Source organism: Amaranthus tricolor, chromosome 3 (genome assembly GCF_026212465.1).
Source record: "Amaranthus tricolor cultivar Red isolate AtriRed21 chromosome 3, ASM2621246v1, whole genome shotgun sequence".
NCBI classification, from domain to species: domain Eukaryota; kingdom Viridiplantae; phylum Streptophyta; class Magnoliopsida; order Caryophyllales; family Amaranthaceae; genus Amaranthus; species Amaranthus tricolor.
In genome coordinates, this window is record NC_080049.1 from 26,542,603 (window position 1) to 26,561,244 (window position 18,642).

Below are 18,642 nucleotides of genomic sequence, written 5' to 3' on the forward strand. Positions count from 1 at the left end.
ATTGATTTACCAAATATTAAATTTGAGTCAATTTTAGATTTTCAAATGAAACATCGCTTCCAAACATAAATGAAATTGCTGATTTCAGATTTTCAAATGAAATCATCGTTTCTAAATATAGCATAATGAAATTGCATTTATAATGACTTAACTATACTTAATAAATCACTAGATGAATTCAGATACAAATACCATATGAGATGAGTTAGATTTCGAGCTTTTGAGAAATAGATCTGGACAACCTTACACCGTTCAAACAAACATATTTGCTCATGGCAAGGGTGATAGAGAACAAAGGGTCAATCTTTGGTTTGTCCCTTTCCTCGATTATCACACTTATTGCATTTTATGGAACCATCACCAAATCATGTAAGTAAAAACTATCGAGTTTCATTTACAAAAACCATCGTTAAAGGTAATTCTATAGTGATTAGATTTCAAAGCCAACCACCACATTTAAGCGATCTCAATCATTGGTCGTTGGCTTTGAAAACCAGCCAACCACTATAAAATCACCGGCGTGAGCAAATTATATATAATTGATATATCTTTATTTGATGGTTTAGGTTTTCAGTGGATGAATCCCCCATACGGGTATACAAAAACAATTAAGCAAAGAGAATTCCATACCCAAAATCACAACCAATGGGTGTGTTTTCAACGTTATGGGACGCTGATAATTGGGCAACTCGTGGTGGGTTGGAGAAAATCAATTGGAAGAAAGCCCCCTTTTTAGCTTACTACAAGGATTTTGATATAGAAGGTTGTCCTATGCCTGGATCAATTGCTTGTGCCTCTAATCTAAATAACTCTTGGGAAGAGCCTATATATCAAGCTTTAAGTCTTTAGTTACAAAGATATCAATGGGTTCGTAACAATCACTTGATTTATGATTATTGTACCGATAAAAGTCATTACCCAATGCCTCCTCCCGAGCGCGATACTTAATGATAAATAATGCGATACTTAATGATAAAAGTCGTTACCCAATGCCTCCTCCTGAGTTACAAAGATATATAGCAAATATTTGTATTAATGTAATAAGTTTTAAGGTTAAATATAGCAATTTCATCGAGACAGAAGAATATATAGAGCTCGAGTCAATACTCATTTCTCTACTACTAAATCCACATACATATGAAGGAGTGCATAATGCATTTGTAATTTTGTTATGATTTATGAATGATGTATTTTATTTATTTATTTCTTTCATTTTTTTTACACCATTTCTCAATGTTTATTTGTTTATTACTAAATCAAAGAGAAATGAGCATTTTCTGTATTGGAATAGGAAAGAAAATTTACTTAGTATTTCTTATGTTTTTGCTAATATTTTAGAGTGAATGATTTCTTATCTTTTGCAATTTTTAATTACACCTTAGTCCCTCTCTATGAATTAACCCTTACTCTTTGTTGTGTGTAATATATTATGTGAATTCATATACAACATTCTAGAATACACACTTAATGCAACAATAACTCAGAAATAATGCACCGTTTAACTCACACAGATCGTACAAAAAAATTAATCGTTGAGCATCCTAGGTAACTATTCGAACGAGCCACTCATGTGCTCGAATGAGAAGAATGATCAGAAGCCTTCTGTTTTCTGACCCATAGTGTAGCACTGTCCTTGCTCGAACAAACAAATTGTTCTGACACCTATTGTTTACCGCTTCTTCATTGCCTTGTTCGAGCAACCATTATACCATGTCTTTCCTAGTTCAAGGTATGGTCTAGCATACTTAGTGAAATCTTTATATGCCTTATTCAATGCATTTCATATACTCCACATCGATCACCTCATTTAGGGACCCAAATCTTAATTTATCACAACTCAATACATCCCCATCTTCCTTCTCCAAAGTACAAGTTAAGGTAAGTTTGATTATGTGATTAAAATCATCTTTTACTAGGAGTTGTGGTATGCTTCAACTATCTCCCCCTCAAGTCCAACTTTCCTATCATCCTCAAATTTTCACCTTCTTGGGTGACTCACTCACATCATCATCAACTTTGTGGCCTAGGTAACCACTATCAACTTGTAACAAAAATATCTCATACTAATTTTGAATCACTTATATGTTGTCAATACTTTCTTATTTGTTGTACACTCAATAATCCCTTCTTCAAACCACATCACTTGTGTCCTTTCTTCCAACGATATAACTTTTCTTCTTGCACCACATTTCACCATAGAACATGCTTCCTTGACCACTTTGTCTAGTAGACTCTTGATACATGTCATCAAGACCAGACTCTCCCATTGCAAGGTTACACTGAGAATCTACCCACACATTTGTTTTAGCAATCTAGCAAGCTATTCATGGTGTTGCTCTTTTGTATACATATGTACCTAGTAAGATCTATGGTCCTCCGGCCATGAATGATTCACATTATTATGTCATGCACGCTTTGGATCAAGCTCATACGTATTTGCATTGTTTTTGGGCATCTTCCCAAAGGCATTATACTATTTGAATATGGATCACTTATATGTTTTTCAACATTGTGAATTTGAAATGTAAACTCAACATTGTAGATATAAACCTCAAATTCACTACGCTAACCTCAAATATGGATTGGACTTTTTATAAAATTGGTTTGGTTTTCGATTGAAAATTTCAAAACCGAAATAGTTTGGTTTGGATTAGGTTTGAGCATACTAAAATCGAAAAATCAAAATTTTGAACCGTATTAAAATAGAAGCTCACTTTACAGTGAGCTAAACTACTTGTTGAGTAATAAATCTTGTGCAGCTTGACGTGCAACTAGAAGATTTTAATTAGCAATACTTACAAAAACGACGTAAGCAACCTTATAACAATAATAAACCTTATTTCAATAATAAAGATTTTATTTTGTCATTCCTATTTTTGCAATTATGATTTTCAATTTTTTTTTCTTTACAATTTTAGTGAACCACTTCTAATTTTTTGGTTTGGATTGGTTTTTAAAAGTCTAAATCGAATTAATTTGATTTGGTTCGATTTGGATTGTGGCACATTTTGGTTTGGATTGAAAAATCAAAAACCAAAATAAATTTAGTTTAATTTGATTTTATGAAAAATCAAACTCCAAATCAAACTTTCACTTCTATGTCATGGTTTTCAATAAAATTATAAGTACAAAATTGAAGTAAGAAATAATACCAAGTCAATGTAGTTAAATATTGTGCTTGTGTTAACATCGCTGGATAATGTTGACCGGTAAAATTGATCTTACAGCTTATCTTTAGTTGAATCATGGTTATACGGACTAATTCCTGGGCAATGTCGATGGTTTAGGGGCCTATTTGTACCGAGCTAGACGTATCAAATTTTTATTTGATATGAAATAAACTCGAAACATGACAGGAAATTAGTGAGTTGTAACTCGAAAATTTTGACCCGTAACCCAAGAATAACCTAATCCGAAAAGATAGGAAAAAACTAGGTTACACCGGATCAGAATCTGAATTCGACTATTTGACCCTTTTAAGTTCCACGTTATCATTTTAATTCAGGAGTCACTATATTTTTAGTTAATTTTATAGCTTAAATCAATATTTATTAATATAGATTTAAAATTGATATATTAGTTTCTATAAGAAAATATTTTCTTTAAAAATAATGATAAAAAATATATTTTGAAATTCATTACTCGTTGGGTCGGTCAGAACCAACCTAGACTTAACGTCCTAAAACTAATCAGAGCCATAATTGATCCAAGCTAATTGAAAGTGATCAGACCCGCAACTTGTCCTTTCGATCATTTTGACAGGTCTACTACCTAGTATCACAATGAGGTCTTGATTTAGTGACATTTCTGAAATTGATGTGTTAAATATATAACATATCCTGAAATTTTAACCATCAACTTATGCTTTAAGTTGAGTTGGTTCCTTAACATGGTATCAAAGTAAGCTTTTGGTTGAATTGGTTTTTTGACATGGTATCAAAAGTTAGCGTGACAAGAGGTTACAAGTTTAAATCTCAACCCCCATCTAAGGTGGAATATTCAGCGCCAAGTATGAAGAGGGTCTGTATTGCATTCATAATTCTAGTCTAAAGAATCTTCGTATGAGGGGGCATGTTAGAGTATATTATTAGGACCTCAACCATCAGCTAAAACTTTTAATTGAGTTGTTTTCTTGACATTATGGCCTAGCTATGAAATGATGCAACTAACTTTTTGTATCAGATCAGTAATGCAATCATAAAACCAGGAAGTTTTCTTATTTACCAATTTATGATTTAATGGTTAAAAATGTAAATGGCAGATATAAAAGTTTGCAGAAATTAAGCACTGCAATCTGCAATGTTGTCTTGAAGTGAAATTATTCTAATCTTCACCTTCACTTATTAGTTAAGTTATTTATTGCTTGGAATATTCTTGCTGTACATTCAAACTATGTGCAATAAAGGTGGATCTTTGAAGTCTGAAAATACTTATATAATGATCTCATGTAATTTTAAATTACTTCAAATATTTGACTTTTCTTGATCCCTTTTTAAAACTTTGCAAATTACTTTGCTAATTTGAAAATATTTTATTATTGATCGGATCCCTTATCATAATCATGTCTTTATATCAACATAATTGGCCAGTAAGTTTAAACTCCTTGTAAAGTATTTCATTGTTACATACATACATGTTCAAGTAGGTGTGAATCTAATAAATGACTTTTAAGTTCATTTTTATCTTTTTTAACTAATATTTTCTCTAATAAGCGGCCAACAACCAAAAAACTAATTTTCACCAAACATGATCAATAACACTTGGTTTAAACAGCTAGCATATCGTTTATTACTTCAAACTAGTCAAAACCAGCCAAGAACTTTAGCCAACCATCATTTATTAAGCATACCCTAAATGAATTATTTGTTTGCATGGTGGTAAAACAGGAATTTGAATTTGGATGGAGACTTGTTGTGGGGTCAACAATTGGATTTTTAGGAGCTGCAATGGGCAGTATTGGAGGGATCGGAGGGGGTGCTATCTTTGTTCCTATGCTCTTTTTAATCATTGGTTTTGATCCCAAGTCATCTGCTGCCGTTTCGAAATGTATGTTTTGATCTTTTACATATTATATACGCTAACCTCTATGAATGAGTTTGAGAGATAATAATAAATTTGTTATTGGGCTTGTACGCTATAATATCCGCACAAGAGTAGAATTGATTGCACACAAGTCCGTTAAGGTTTCATACTAAAACCAATTGATAATAGGAGTAGTATCTCTATTTTAATTATTTTTCCAATTGATTATACTTTTAGCACTGTATATACAGAAACTATACTCTCTTATATGTTTATAGGTATGATCATGGGAACTGCTGCAGCAACAGTGTATTACAACTCAAGGCTCAGTCACCCTACATTTTCTAATACGCCCCTCATAGACTATGACTTAGCTCTGCTCTTTCAACCTTTGCTCATGGTGGGAATCAGTGTTGGAGTGGCATTAAACATCATATTGGCTGATTGGATGATCACAATTCTGCTCATATTCCTCTTTTTAGGTAATTACAATTTTGCTCATCTTTCTATTTTGTTAGACATTCAAATTTAGTTTTGTAACTACAAGGATGCGTTTTTGTTATAGTATGTAACATATCTTGGGTCCTCAACCATCAGTTTAAGCTTTTGGTTGAGCTAGTTCCTTGACATGATATCAGAAGTCAACGTGACAAGAGGTCACGGGGTTATATCTCAACCATCCCTTATTTAAAGTGAAATATTTAGTTTTAGGTATGAGGAGAACCTATGACGCATCCACACTTCTAGCCCAAAGGGCTTTCATGTGTGGGGATGTGTTAGAGTATATAATGTATTTTGGGGCATCAACCATCAGCTTAAACTTTTGGTTGAATTAGTTCATTGACAAGGTATTATAAGGCAACAAGACAAGAGGTTACGAGTTTGAATCTCAACCATTTTTTATTTAAAGTGGGATATTCAGCGCCAAGTATGAGGAGGACTTGTGCTGCATCCACATTTCTAGCCTAAAAGACTCTTGTGTAAGGGTGCGTATTAGAGTATTAGATAACATATCAAAAAATCTTAACCACAACTTAAACGTTTGGTTGAGTTGGTTCATTGACAGTTTTTCGTGAGTGAAGCTAGCTCTTATGCGTTTAACATGTGATTGATAGTAAATGCAACAAGGTCTTTCATAAAAGGTGTTGAGATATGGAAGAAAGAAACAGCAGGAAAACAGGTCAGTATGTGCACTTCACTCAAGTGAGATATTACCATGCATTAAGCTAAGGGTGATAAGCCATCTAATAAACGCCTTGGTTTAACAGGGGACTACTAAACAGCAGGAATCTGATGGTATGCATGGTGATCAGTAGCTAAGAACCAAGCTGAGCCATTAGATTTTGCATAATTTTAAGACCCATGGTTTTACTACTGCAGGAAGCACATTTATTGGTCAAATATCTGAGGAACTTCCTCTAACAAAGGTCATGGAACAAGGGATGAAAGAAAGGAAAGTAAAAGATTTTGCAGAAACAGAGAATGATACTGCACATTTTCTCAAGAGTAAGTTTGGTTCATCAAGTTCATTCATGCTTGCAAATAATGAAGAATTTCCGGTCCGTTTGGTAGGGGTAACAACGGTAGTAATGAGAATGATAATTAGTGTAATTTGTAAAAAAAAAACTTTTTTGTGTAAAGTTTCATCACTAGGGGAATGATATGGAACTTTTGATGAAATTTTAGACTATAAAATCATTACCATTACCACCATTTAGTATCAGTAACCAAATGGACCGTTCGTGTATGGTTAATAAGTACTCCGATCTATCTTTGTAATTCGTGTTATGGAACTTTTAGTTGAAGCAGACGATGTCAATGGATACAGATCAGTCCACCGAGTTCCTGAGGTTTCGCGCTTCTCTATACTCATATCACTTATCATAGTTCCATGTGTTGATGATTGGCGACTCGAATCGAGTCTTGATCTTGGTTGTAGATGAATTGAAGTTGAATGAGTGAAGATATGGGTCAGAGACTTAGCGACGAGTCGTCGCTTCTGGAGCAGAGAAAGTGACAAGTCGTGGCTTCTTCTCTGAAGTAGAATCTTTTGGTCAGAAACTTTGCCATGAATCGTGGATTTTTGGGGACGACTCGTCGCTTTTTGCCACGAGTCATTGTTCATTGAAGACGAGTCGTTGCTTTTGACGGTTATGCGTTTTGCTTATTTGCTCGTGGGTTTTTGACGATTATTTGAGTTTCTTGGAGCCCAAGTATCTTTTAGTTAAGTTTTAGTATATATATCTCCTTCTATTAGTGCTAGGGTTTGATTATTCACAAATTGAGATATCACAAGAGAGCCATTATTACTTGTGAGAGATATCTTGATTCATCTTGTAAATTCATTTTTTGGTCAGAAACTTTGCCACGACTCGTTGCTTTCTCTGCTCCAGAAGCGACGACTTATCGCTAAGACTCTGACCCATATCTTCACTTGTTCGACTTCAATTCATCTACAACCAAGATCAAGACTCAATTCGAGTCACCAATCATTAACAATCTCCACCTTGTCGAGAACTCGTAGTCTGCAAACTTTTGGTTCCTTAACGATATGTAATCATGTTAACACGATGTTTGATTTATGAAGTATCTTTCTCATTATCTTCTGCAACAGGCTTCCATGAGATTAAAACAGCTAGTGCTTCTTGTATTTGTTTGGGCGGCTTTTTTTGCCGTTCAGATCATGAAGGTGAGTTTGGCTGGCCTCAAACTTTCTATTATTGGTAGATTTTTCTTGGATAAAATATAACAAATATGGAAACAAACACATGCTATATACTATATATATATATAGGTCTTGACTAATGAACCTTGTATTTTACTCTCTAAGTTTATTAAAGCAATTTTTTGTTCTGCCTGATGTGAAGACTCATGTGATGGCCTGCTCCATTGATTACTGGATTCTAAATTTAGTTGAGGTAATCTTTCAATGTCTATTACGTCGATTAAATATATATATATATATACTTCACTACAAAAAAACAAAATTTGGCGACAAACAAAAAGCTTCTGTCGTCAAATTTGGCGACAAAATTGGCGATAAAAAGGCTTTATCAGCAACTAGTGATAAATGATTTTTGTGGCGACTGAAACTTTTTGTCGCCTTTGATCTGCGACACTCCTGTCTCCTGCATTCTGCATAAAATATTTGCTAAATTAAAGAAATATGTTTACTAATTACCAATTTGATGTGTATGGCTCCATGCAAATAGGTGATAATAGGGTTCTCAGTATCAATCTATCAAGCAGTATGCTTATACAAAGGGAGAAGGGCCATAACTTCTTGTTCGAATGAGACTACAGACTGGACTCTGTCAAAGGTACTCCTATTCTTCTTCACCGGGATAGTCGCGGGTGTTATAGGAGGCATGCTTGGTATAGGAGGTGGAACCATTTTAACTCCGCTCTTCCTTGAATTAGGAATCCATCCACAGGTTTTTTCATCAATTTCTCATTAATTGATCTTCTACATTCATTATTCATTAGTCATTGTTCGAGCTAAGGAGTAAGGATTTTATTAGCCGCAATCTCCTTAAATCTTTTGATAAGGGTATGGTAATGCCAACATCTTGTCAAAGAAGCAACTCAACCAAAAGTTTAAGCTAATGGTTGATACTTCAGAATATGTTATACATTCTAACACGCTTTTTCTCACGAGAACCTTTTGGGCTAAAATATAGATGCAACACAAGTCTTCCTCATACCTGATGCGCAATATTATACTTGAATTTAAGGGTGGAAGAGATTGAACTCGCGACCTCTAGTCACGCTGGCTCTGATACCATGTCAAGAAACTAACTCAACCAAAAGCTTAAGCTAATAGTTAAGACTCCAGAATATCTTATATACACTAACAAATCCTACCCTCCCCATACCCTATTCATAGATTCCATAAGTGGGATATACCAGGTATGATGATGATCATGTGATTTAACTGCAGGTGGCAAGTGCAACTTCAGCCTTCGCCATGCTATTTTCGTCATCAATGTCAGTTGTACAGTATTACATCCTAAAGCGCTTTCCAGTCCCATACGGTATGCACCAATACTAAATATTTGTTTTTCTTTCCAAATTTAGAATGAAAATTGACAGTGAGGGTTTAGATAGTTGCTACTTAGAAACTTGAATCATGATTCATGATTAGTGATTTTTATTATCTGCAGCTGTGTATCTATATTGTGTTGCTGTAATTGCTGCCTTTACCGGGCAAGACGTAGTCAGGAGGATAATATCAGTAATTGGACGAACATCTATCATCATATTTATTCTTGCTTTCACTATAGCTGTCAGTACCATATGTCTAGGTATGTTGCTAAGCTTTGATAACATGTTCATGGAGGTTGTAAACATGTTTAACATGTTCGACCGTATAAGATCTACAAGTTTAGAGACTTTAATATTAAATTAAGTAGTATATGTTTGTCAATTTTTGTAAAAATTATAATTCGAATTTAGTTATGATTTAGTTGATAAATACTAGATTTGTATTAATTTATCAATGAGAAAAACACCTCTATTTATACATAATTTGACCATCTAATAAGGAAATAAAATATTACGAAATATTAAACTTTAGAAAACTAATTCATAATAATATAACATATAAAATATAATATTCTACTAATATTCTATTTTTCCTACATTTTTTCCGCCTCAAAACGCATTAGTTTTTTCTGTATTATTGGCGGCCTTTAAATATTTTTGATGTATTTATTCTTGATTTATATACTTGTAGGTGGAGCAGGTATAATTCACATGATACTCAAAGTGCAGAATCATGAGTACATGGGTTTTCAGAGTTTATGCAATGGTTAAATTCTGACTATAAGTGGAGTATTAATTAGTTTTTTTATCGTATTTCTTTTAGTCCTCAATTTATTTTCGTTGAAATTAATAGATATATAGTTTTTGGTTCTAAATTATAAAGAATCTTATTAAAATGAATCATTAAACTTTTTAAATTGTTTATTTGTAATCATACAATTTAATAAAGAGATAGTAAATTCCAAATGATATTTTCATAGTGATTTGTCGTATAAATTAATTCTTACGAAGTTAATATCAACTTATTCCATAATATATGAGTAGTATTTCACAATAAGATATGTTATTTTAAATTTTATTGGAATATTATATTTTTGAATTTAAAAGAATATTCAAAATGGTAGCAACGAACTTTTGCAAAAAGTCACTGGTAGAAAGTCTTAAAAAATTCCAAAAAATAGCATTATACTTTTGGTATTTAAGCTGCCGTGATAAATGCCCAGAAAATTTTAAATTATACTTTAAGTTGTGAAATTTTTTGTTTTCACCCTTATGTTCTTTTCTTTAAATACAGTAACCTTCTCAATTTTCATCCTTCTTTTTCTACCATCCATTAAGTTTTATAGAGATAATTCAGACTTGAGCTTTAAGGTTGAATTGGTGGAACAATCTATATAAATTCATTATCCATCAAAAGTAATATTGACCTCATAATCGTTACTACTATGTAGAATATTCCAATTTAAAAGTTACATAAGATTTCCAATTAAAATTTCTTGGAATATATATTTGTTTTTTTATTGTTGAAATATTTGCTAATTAATAAAGTTTTTCATTAAAATTTTAATTTCTAAAATGTTTTATAAAGAAAGAAAAACTACATGATAATCAATTTTAATTATTTTTGTTAAAAGCTATTTATTAATTTATCTAAAATATTTAATTTATCTAATTAAATAATTTGTATGGTTCAAATAAAATTACATATACAATTAAATTTATAAGAATTGACATTGTATATATAGAGCACATATAGTGTGGACATATATGTGAATGTGATGATATAATTGAGTATACTCATGATCTACGCGTTTGATTACATATTTAGACTAGAGGACAGTGGGTAGATATAGATATGAAAATTTTACCTGTTATAAAGATGGATAGATGAGTATAAAAATTTTAAATGGATGGAACCGAATATGGGGAGGGCATACCACACCCTACCCATTTTTGTCATCCTTAATGAAGAGTAAGGAGGGTTGTATGTTAAAAACAATATTAATATGTTTTTAAACAATATTAATTTTTTTTTTTCAAATGGACTTAAAGGTAAATTGATATGGGTGAACGCTCCGTAAGTTTGGTTTTCTTAATAATAATAATAATAATAATAATAAAATGAATTATTGGCCATAAAGTTTTAATTTTATTTATCAGAGCTAACGGTTTCTGATCAATTAGAAATAAAAAATTTTGACCTTTAATGAAAAAAACTTGTAGGTTCGAAAAGAATAATGTTTTCGAATAATTAAAAAATGAGCTCTCACGTAAGGGAAAGTGTTGGAAAATAACTCATATGTGATTCTACATCGAACAATTAGAAAAATGTTGACACAACATTGAAGTTTGATGAAATATTTCTCTTATTTTGGTCATATTTACAAATTACAAGCTTAATAACAAATATCACGTCTCATCTCTTTTGCCTTATTTTTCATCAGATTCAATCAAATGCTTAAGTAAGCTTATAATTCAACCCAAAAATATGTTATATACCCCATAAAAAAATGTGTTGATGAATGATATGCAATGAACAACAAAAACAGTGATTCATTGTCACAATTAAACAGCTACATCTATTAAAATGCATAACAGATACTATATGAGCACTTGTAGAATTAATTACTAATCTTATTTATTAAAATTTAAGAAATAGGCATGAATAACACCCCCTCCCCTATATTATAATTTTATTATTTGTTCAAGTCTCAGTACAAGAAAAATCATTTTTAGCAACAAGTTTTAGTAAAAATAACAAGTTTTAGAATTTAGGAAATAGACTTGAATAAACCAAACAAAAATGATAAGATAATTCATATAAAAATTCAAAAAAGATTTATTACAAAAACCAATGATTATGGTAGGGGTTATTATTTATGAAGTTTATAAAGTAGTATGCTTAATTATTTATTTTCGATGTGGTAAATTTCAGAGGTGGACAATAATAAACACTTTTAACATATTGTATTATCATCACTTTTATAGAAAATTACATTTCCTACACCTCCAAACATAATTTAATTAGCAACAACCACTACGTAATTGTTTTAATATTATTTTATAACTTCTTTAGTTTAAAAGATGGTTGTAAATGTTTGAAGGGAAAATAGAGGAGAAAGAAAACGAATGATTCCTTAGTTTAAAAAGGATCAAGGCTATGTGTGTTAACTTGATAATTAATAATTTAACTGATATTTATTGATTATTGTTACTCATGAAAATTAGTTTTTTTGATTGTAACTGATTTTTATTGATTTACTAATTGTAACTGATTTTAATTAGTTATAAACATAACTAAGTTATACCGATAAAAACTTATTTAACTAATTACTTTTCTTTTAAGATGAACTAAACATGCCTAGCTGATTAATTACATAGAATATGAAAAGCAATCGAAGTACTTTTAATAATAGGAAATTTTAATTTAAAAGGTATAAACTTTAGTTCATTTGCTTTTAAAGGTTCAAATTTTTATTTATTTTTTAAAGGCTCGAACTTTGAAGTGCCTTCACTTTTAAAGATTTAGTTTACCTTTAATCTGTTCTTCCCATCACAATTCACAAACTCTTGAGATTTTGAGTTTAATTTAATCATCAAGGAATCTTCCCATCATCGGTTCTTCCAATAACCAAGCACGCCCTTAACCACCTTTATTTCTCTCATTTTCGCTTTAATTACTTTTCTTTTCCTCCTTCAAAAAACCCCAATCCACCATTGAACCTCAACTTAAGCTCTCTCATCCTGTAGTCATATTGATTTTCTCAGATGATTTTCACTAATTTTGCTCCTAAATTCTAATTTCAAAGAGTAAAATCATACCTATCTAAGAGGAATGAGTTTTTGAACAAGTGAATGAGAAAGGTAAGGACAACAACTATTAAGTATTAACCCATTTTAGAGCAGATGTCGTCGTTTCAATTGAATCAATGTCACCTCGATGAACGAGTTTCCAGAACTTCTACCGATTGAAGAGTTGATTCGAATAGTTAGGCAACAAACGTTTCTTTTGGGTTTTCTTTAGTTTTACATTAGGTTTTGTTTATGTTTTGCTAATCTCATTTTAATCTTGTTTAACATTAGTTAGTATTTTAAAATTGTAATCCTTTACCATTGTTTTTATGGGTTAATTCACTTTAGACATTGATGTTGAGGTTAATTCAAATAAACATGAAAGGCCTTAGATGTTAATTCAAAAATCTAACTTTTTGAAATTAGGGATTTTAAAAAGATTTGAGAAGGATGTTGACTTCTATGAGATGAATTTGATTAGATTTTTGTAGGGAAGAATTGTTTAAAATTGGAGTAGAAATGGGGATTTAAAAAAATCAACTTGAGGTTTATGGCAAGAGCCATGAGTAGAATTAGGGATTTTTGTAGTGAGTTTAGTGCTTGTTCTTGGGACTCCATGGGTAGACCAAGGAAGAACCCATTGATGAGGAGGTTTAAGGAAGAAGCCATTGATGCGGAGGTTTAAGGAAGAAGTTGATGAAAAATCAGGTTGAGGAGATGGTAACTTGATATTCCAAGTTATTAAAACCGGCAGAACCTTAAAAAGCGGAGGCACCCTAAAGTTCGAGCCTTTAAAAAATAAATAAAAGTTCGAACCTTTAAAAGCAAATGAGCTAAAGTTCGTATCTTTTAAATCAAGTTTTCCTTAATAATATTATCACTACATTATTAGGTATTGACTTGATTTTCTTTTCATTCTCTAGTTCTTTCCATCCTTTATTCATATATCCTCTTGCGATTTCTCTTCAAATAATGATACAAAAATATAAGAAATATAAAGAAAGATGAGTATTTTAACAGGGTGTTTAAGTTTTGATTTAGGAAAAAAAATAATCTAAAAGTTTTAAGTGAGGTATCATAAATGAAATTATATCCAAAAATAATACTCCTTCCATTCTCTAATGCTATTCCCATATGTATATTCCACCTTTAAGGAGAGAAAAATTTGATTAATGTTTTTGACACATATTTAGAAAATAAAATATATCCATGTGAAATCTTGTTAAATTTGTCTTAATGTATACTTTTTTATTATTTATTTTTTATAATTTTTTATTATGTGTATTTGAAGATATTGAGGTTTAAAATTCTCTTTGAAAACTGTGCAAAAAGTTAACGAGATAAACAAAAAAGAACGAATGGTGCAGGAAAAATTATTGAAAATTATCTAATATGTCTCTCATCCACCGCAAATAATCCTACATTTAGATTATTTTCTAATAATTTAACTTTATATTTGCTCTCAAAATACCAAGTGATTTGAACCACCATAACTCAACCCCCTTGAATCACCTATAACCCTACCCTCCCTTTTCACACAAAGTACACTAAAATTATAAGTAGAAATGTAATGCAAATATACAATAAAAATTACAATGTACAAATTTATATTTTGTTGTGTATATAGGAATTATCTTTGTTGTATGATCACTAGTTGTAGAACACTTTAAAGATTAGTTTGCAACATCGATTGTCCAATGTAAACTTGATAGTTAGTTGTGGACGTATGGAAACTTTCCTATTGTGATATTTCTTCCACAATGATACTTGGGAATCAAAGATGAAATTCACATTGAGATTCGAGCAACTACACTATTACACTTAGTACAAAGTATGTAGATTAAGTGATTACGTGTTTAAGAAGATTATGAAATCAGTATCTAAACAAAGAGTTTATGGGTCTTAGAATGTTCATGTGGGGGAGAGGAAAAACAAGAATACAGAAATTCTTAAGGATAGAAAATGACACGGAATAATGATCAAAAACCCTTTCTCTATATGAAACTCCCATTATATATAATATAACTTGATGCTTTCATCCCATCTATTCATTCCATCACATAACTAACATTTATTCAATATTAATGAATCAATATAAGGCTACGCAACTTCCATTAACTAATATAACAATCAGATTTCTTGAACATAGGCGACTGTACAGAGGTGCTTAAATGAGCAAATGTCAAGATATATTCAAGTAACATTCTGTCTCTGAAGAGACAAATTGCTAGAACTAGCAATAACCCGCTCGAACGAATAAAGCTCCTTTGTGAGTTTCTATTTGTTTCTTTCGTTATGTACTTGCTTAGTATGTTCAAAGCACTTTGGACTTTAAGTTGTAATACTTATTTGTTCCTCTATATACATAATGTACGGAAAATGTCCCAATTTAATGCTACATATCCAACAATTATATATTCATAGCGGATGAATGAAAGGTTGAATTTTTTGAATGAACAAAAGATTGTATTTTTTCGAAAATTTTTCCAAATTAATAATGGTATAAATTTAGTATGACAAAGCAAAATAGTGTTAAATTAGACTGAACCTGCTGTGAATGTCAACATATTATCAGCAAAAACACGATGTGCACACATTTTATAAGCAAAGGAGATGTTATCCCAAACCATATGACAAAGGGAAGAAGGACTTCAACGACTTATAAAGTGTGCACACTATCTTTAGTCATCGATGTGGGATAAACCATCGCAACACCTCCTTCATATGAGAATCCCCGTCTAATTCGCATGTGAGAGTAGTCAATTAAGGCGGGAACTTCATTCTTTTCAAACCTACCATTTTAATTATTAATCGAACCATCGGCTCGGATAGCATATTAAATTATATTGGACTTATTGTGAATACAAGCATATTATTCGGGAAACATGAAATGCACAGACTTAATAAGCCAAGGAGATGTCATCTCAAAATCATATAGAAATAGGAAGAAAGGCTCTGATGACTTATAAGGTGTGCACGATAAATAATCCCTAAAAATAGTATATGGGCCAAATCAAGGAGATTGATCGAGAGATTATATTACTTGGAATTTTCAAAAATAAATGATCACCATATTAAATTTTCGTACTTTTAAAAATGTTGTCCATTTGGTAATTATCATGTAATTCCTTGGGACTGTCCGATAAAGCTAAGGTAGAGAATGAATATCAATCCCTTTAATGCCAATGAGGATTGAGGAGTGCCGACCCAGTAAATAAAGCCCTTGATTTAAATGATTTAAAAGTACTTGTTGAAGAAGGTGACTCTAACTAGTAGTATTACCATGGTTATGGATGAATCATGGAGTTGTCGTTGTATGATGTTCAGTAGCAAACATCGGCTCGGAGTCGGAATGGCCAAAGGTTGAAGACGACTCATAAGTGGTTTGAGCAGGAAGTACGGGAAAAACAGTTTCCTTCTCTTAATTGAGCGGTTAGGACGGTTACATCAATACTCCTATGATGCCATGAAGTCTTTGACCGGTTATATTTGTTTCTTGATGCACAAGCTTCTTTATTTTGGGATTTATTATATATATAAACCCATCATTTAGAGATAGGCACTATTCACAAATTGAGAGAGAGATCACAAGAAAGCCATTGTTATTTGTAAGTGTGATTCATCTTGTAAATTCTTTGCGACTATAGTGAAATTATTTGATCTCGGTGCCAGTGGACGTAGCTACCACATTGATAATGAACCACGTTTAATCTCTTATGTCATTTTCTTATTGTTTGCATTGAATTTCTTTATTGTTTTATTATTGTTCATCGATTCTTGCTTCCACTGTCGCACAACAATTGGCATCAAGAGCTCAGGTTTTAAGTCCTTGGAGAGTTTTTGAGTGAAACAATGGGTAGAGATTCTACAATAAGAATTGAGAAATTTACCAGGAAAAATAGCTTCGGGTTATGGCAAATAAAGATGAAGGCTATGTTGAAACAACAGCAAATCTGACGTCCGTTGGCTTCCAAGAGTACTACTGCACATAGCTTAGGTTACTTAAGTCAAAGGATGAGGCCTTCAAAGATTTTAAGCAATGGAAAGCTTTGGTGGAGAATCGACAGGTGGGAAGATCAAGAAGCTGCGAACAGACAATGGGCTAGAGTTTTGAAATAAGGAGTTTAATTAGTTCTGCGCAGATGAGGGTATTGGTCGGCATCATACCGTCAGGATGACACCACAGCAGAACGGTATTGCAGAGCGGGTTAATCAGACACTTCTTGAGAGAGTTCGATGCATGCTCTCTAATGCGGGGCTTGGGATGAGGTATTGGAGTGAAGCTGTGATGACAGCTTGTTATATCATTAATAGGGGTCCTTATTCTGGAATTAACTTTAAAATTCTGTTTGAGATCTGGAGTGGTAAGTTGTCTAGTTTCTCTAACCTGAAGATCTTTGGTTGTGTTGCTTTTTCTCATTTTAGTGAGGGTGAGCTAGATCCACGAGCGAAGATGGCGTGTTTTATTGGGTACGCTGATGGTGTGAAGGGGTTTAGGATTTATTCTCCTTCGGAGGGTCGGGTCATTCTTAGTAGGGATGTTACTTTCGATGAAAGCACCATGTATTCCGAGAAGAGCTCGGAGTCTTCTGATTTAGGTAAGGAAGGGGAGAACCTGCTACATACAAATGGGGTGCTTGAGGTACATCAGTCATCCATTGCTAATTTACCTTGAGTGCAATTTATTGATGATGATGCTAAGGTTCTAGTATTAGGTACTCCTGAATCTAAAATTGTTCCATCTTCTCCTAACTCTGGGGAGGAGGTGGAGCAGTCTAATCAGGGGTTATCTTGTCAATCTGACACCATTCTTGAGCGACCTAAATGAGTTATCAAGAAGCTTGTTAGGTTGATTGAAGAGATGGAGGGAAGGAATTACTTTGTTGAGAATTTGACAGGTTATGCATTGAGTGTAGCTGATCATGTAGAGTCATATGAACCTGTCACGTATAAACAAGCAATTAGTTGTAATGAGTCGGCACAATGGCTTGATGTAATGGGTGAAGAAATGCAGTCTCTTTAAAAGAACAGAGTGTGGGAACTTATGAAGGTACCGGAGGGGAGGAAGCTTGTAGGGTGCAAGTGGATTTTTAAGAAGAAAGAAGGGTCATCTGAATCTGAGAAAGTTCGTTTTAAGGCTACGCTAGTTGCAAAGGCATTTAGTCGGGTAGAAGGGATTGATTTTGTGGAAATATTCTCATCGGTGGTTCGACATACTTCTATTCGTGTGCTATTGTCATTTGTAGCACATTATGACCTTGAGCTGGAGCAATTGGATGTTAAGACAACTTTCCTTTTTGGTGATTTGGAGGAGGAGATTTTGATGAAACAGCCCGAGGGATTCGAGATTCTAGAGAAAGAGCACTATGCATGCAGATTGCTAAAGTCATTGTATGGACTTAAGCAATCCCCTCGCTAGTGGTACAAGAGGTTTAATTCTTTTATGGTTTCGCATGGATTTGATAGGAACTCTTATGATTGTTGTGTGTATCATAGTAAGCTGGATGATGGTTTCATGATTTATCTGTTGTTATATGTTGATGACATGCTTGTTGCCACAAAGAATAAATCTGATGTTGCTAGACTTAAAGAGTTGCTTAGTTTAGAATTTGACATGAAAAATATGGGTATAGCTAAGAAAATTTTGGGTATGGAGATCTATAGGGATCGGGCTAGGGGTAAGCTTTTCTTGACTTAGAAAAGTTATATTAAAAAGATTTTGTCTCGGTTTGGGATGGAGAAATCAAAGCCTATAAGTACACCTACATTTGTGAGCTGCAAATT

General features: G+C 32.6%; 1 protein-coding gene and 1 pseudogene across 1 annotated transcript; both read left to right on the top strand.

Moving 5' to 3' along the window:
• The window catches only part of LOC130808504 (probable xyloglucan endotransglucosylase/hydrolase protein 6), a 3,368-nt pseudogene extending 2,095 nt beyond the window's left edge, over positions 1-1,273 (top strand).
• Positions 1,274-4,479: 3,206 nt separating this feature from the next.
• LOC130807363 (sulfite exporter TauE/SafE family protein 3-like) lies at positions 4,480-9,894 on the top strand. Its single transcript, XM_057672549.1, has 13 exons — positions 4,480-4,588; positions 4,887-5,046; positions 5,301-5,504; positions 6,138-6,202; positions 6,291-6,318; positions 6,403-6,528; positions 6,823-6,872; positions 7,637-7,711; positions 7,890-7,940; positions 8,235-8,456; positions 8,963-9,056; positions 9,186-9,326; positions 9,758-9,894. Exons 1-13 carry the CDS (start codon positions 4,562-4,564, stop codon positions 9,835-9,837), a joined length of 1,323 nt encoding a protein of 440 aa, XP_057528532.1. The 5' UTR covers positions 4,480-4,561; the 3' UTR covers positions 9,838-9,894.
• The last annotated feature ends 8,748 nt before the right edge of the window (positions 9,895-18,642 follow it).

Bases quoted from the DNA above. Each gene is read 5' to 3' on its own strand.
- LOC130807363 (XM_057672549.1), top strand. From the start codon at position 4,562: ATGTCTTTATATCAACATAATTGGCCA. The intron at 5,047-5,300 runs GTATGTTTTGAT...ATATGTTTATAG, and splicing joins ATCTGCTGCCGTTTCGAAAT to GTATGATCATGGGAACTGCT. The intron at 7,712-7,889 runs GTGAGTTTGGCT...CCTGATGTGAAG, and splicing joins TTGCCGTTCAGATCATGAAG to ACTCATGTGATGGCCTGCTC.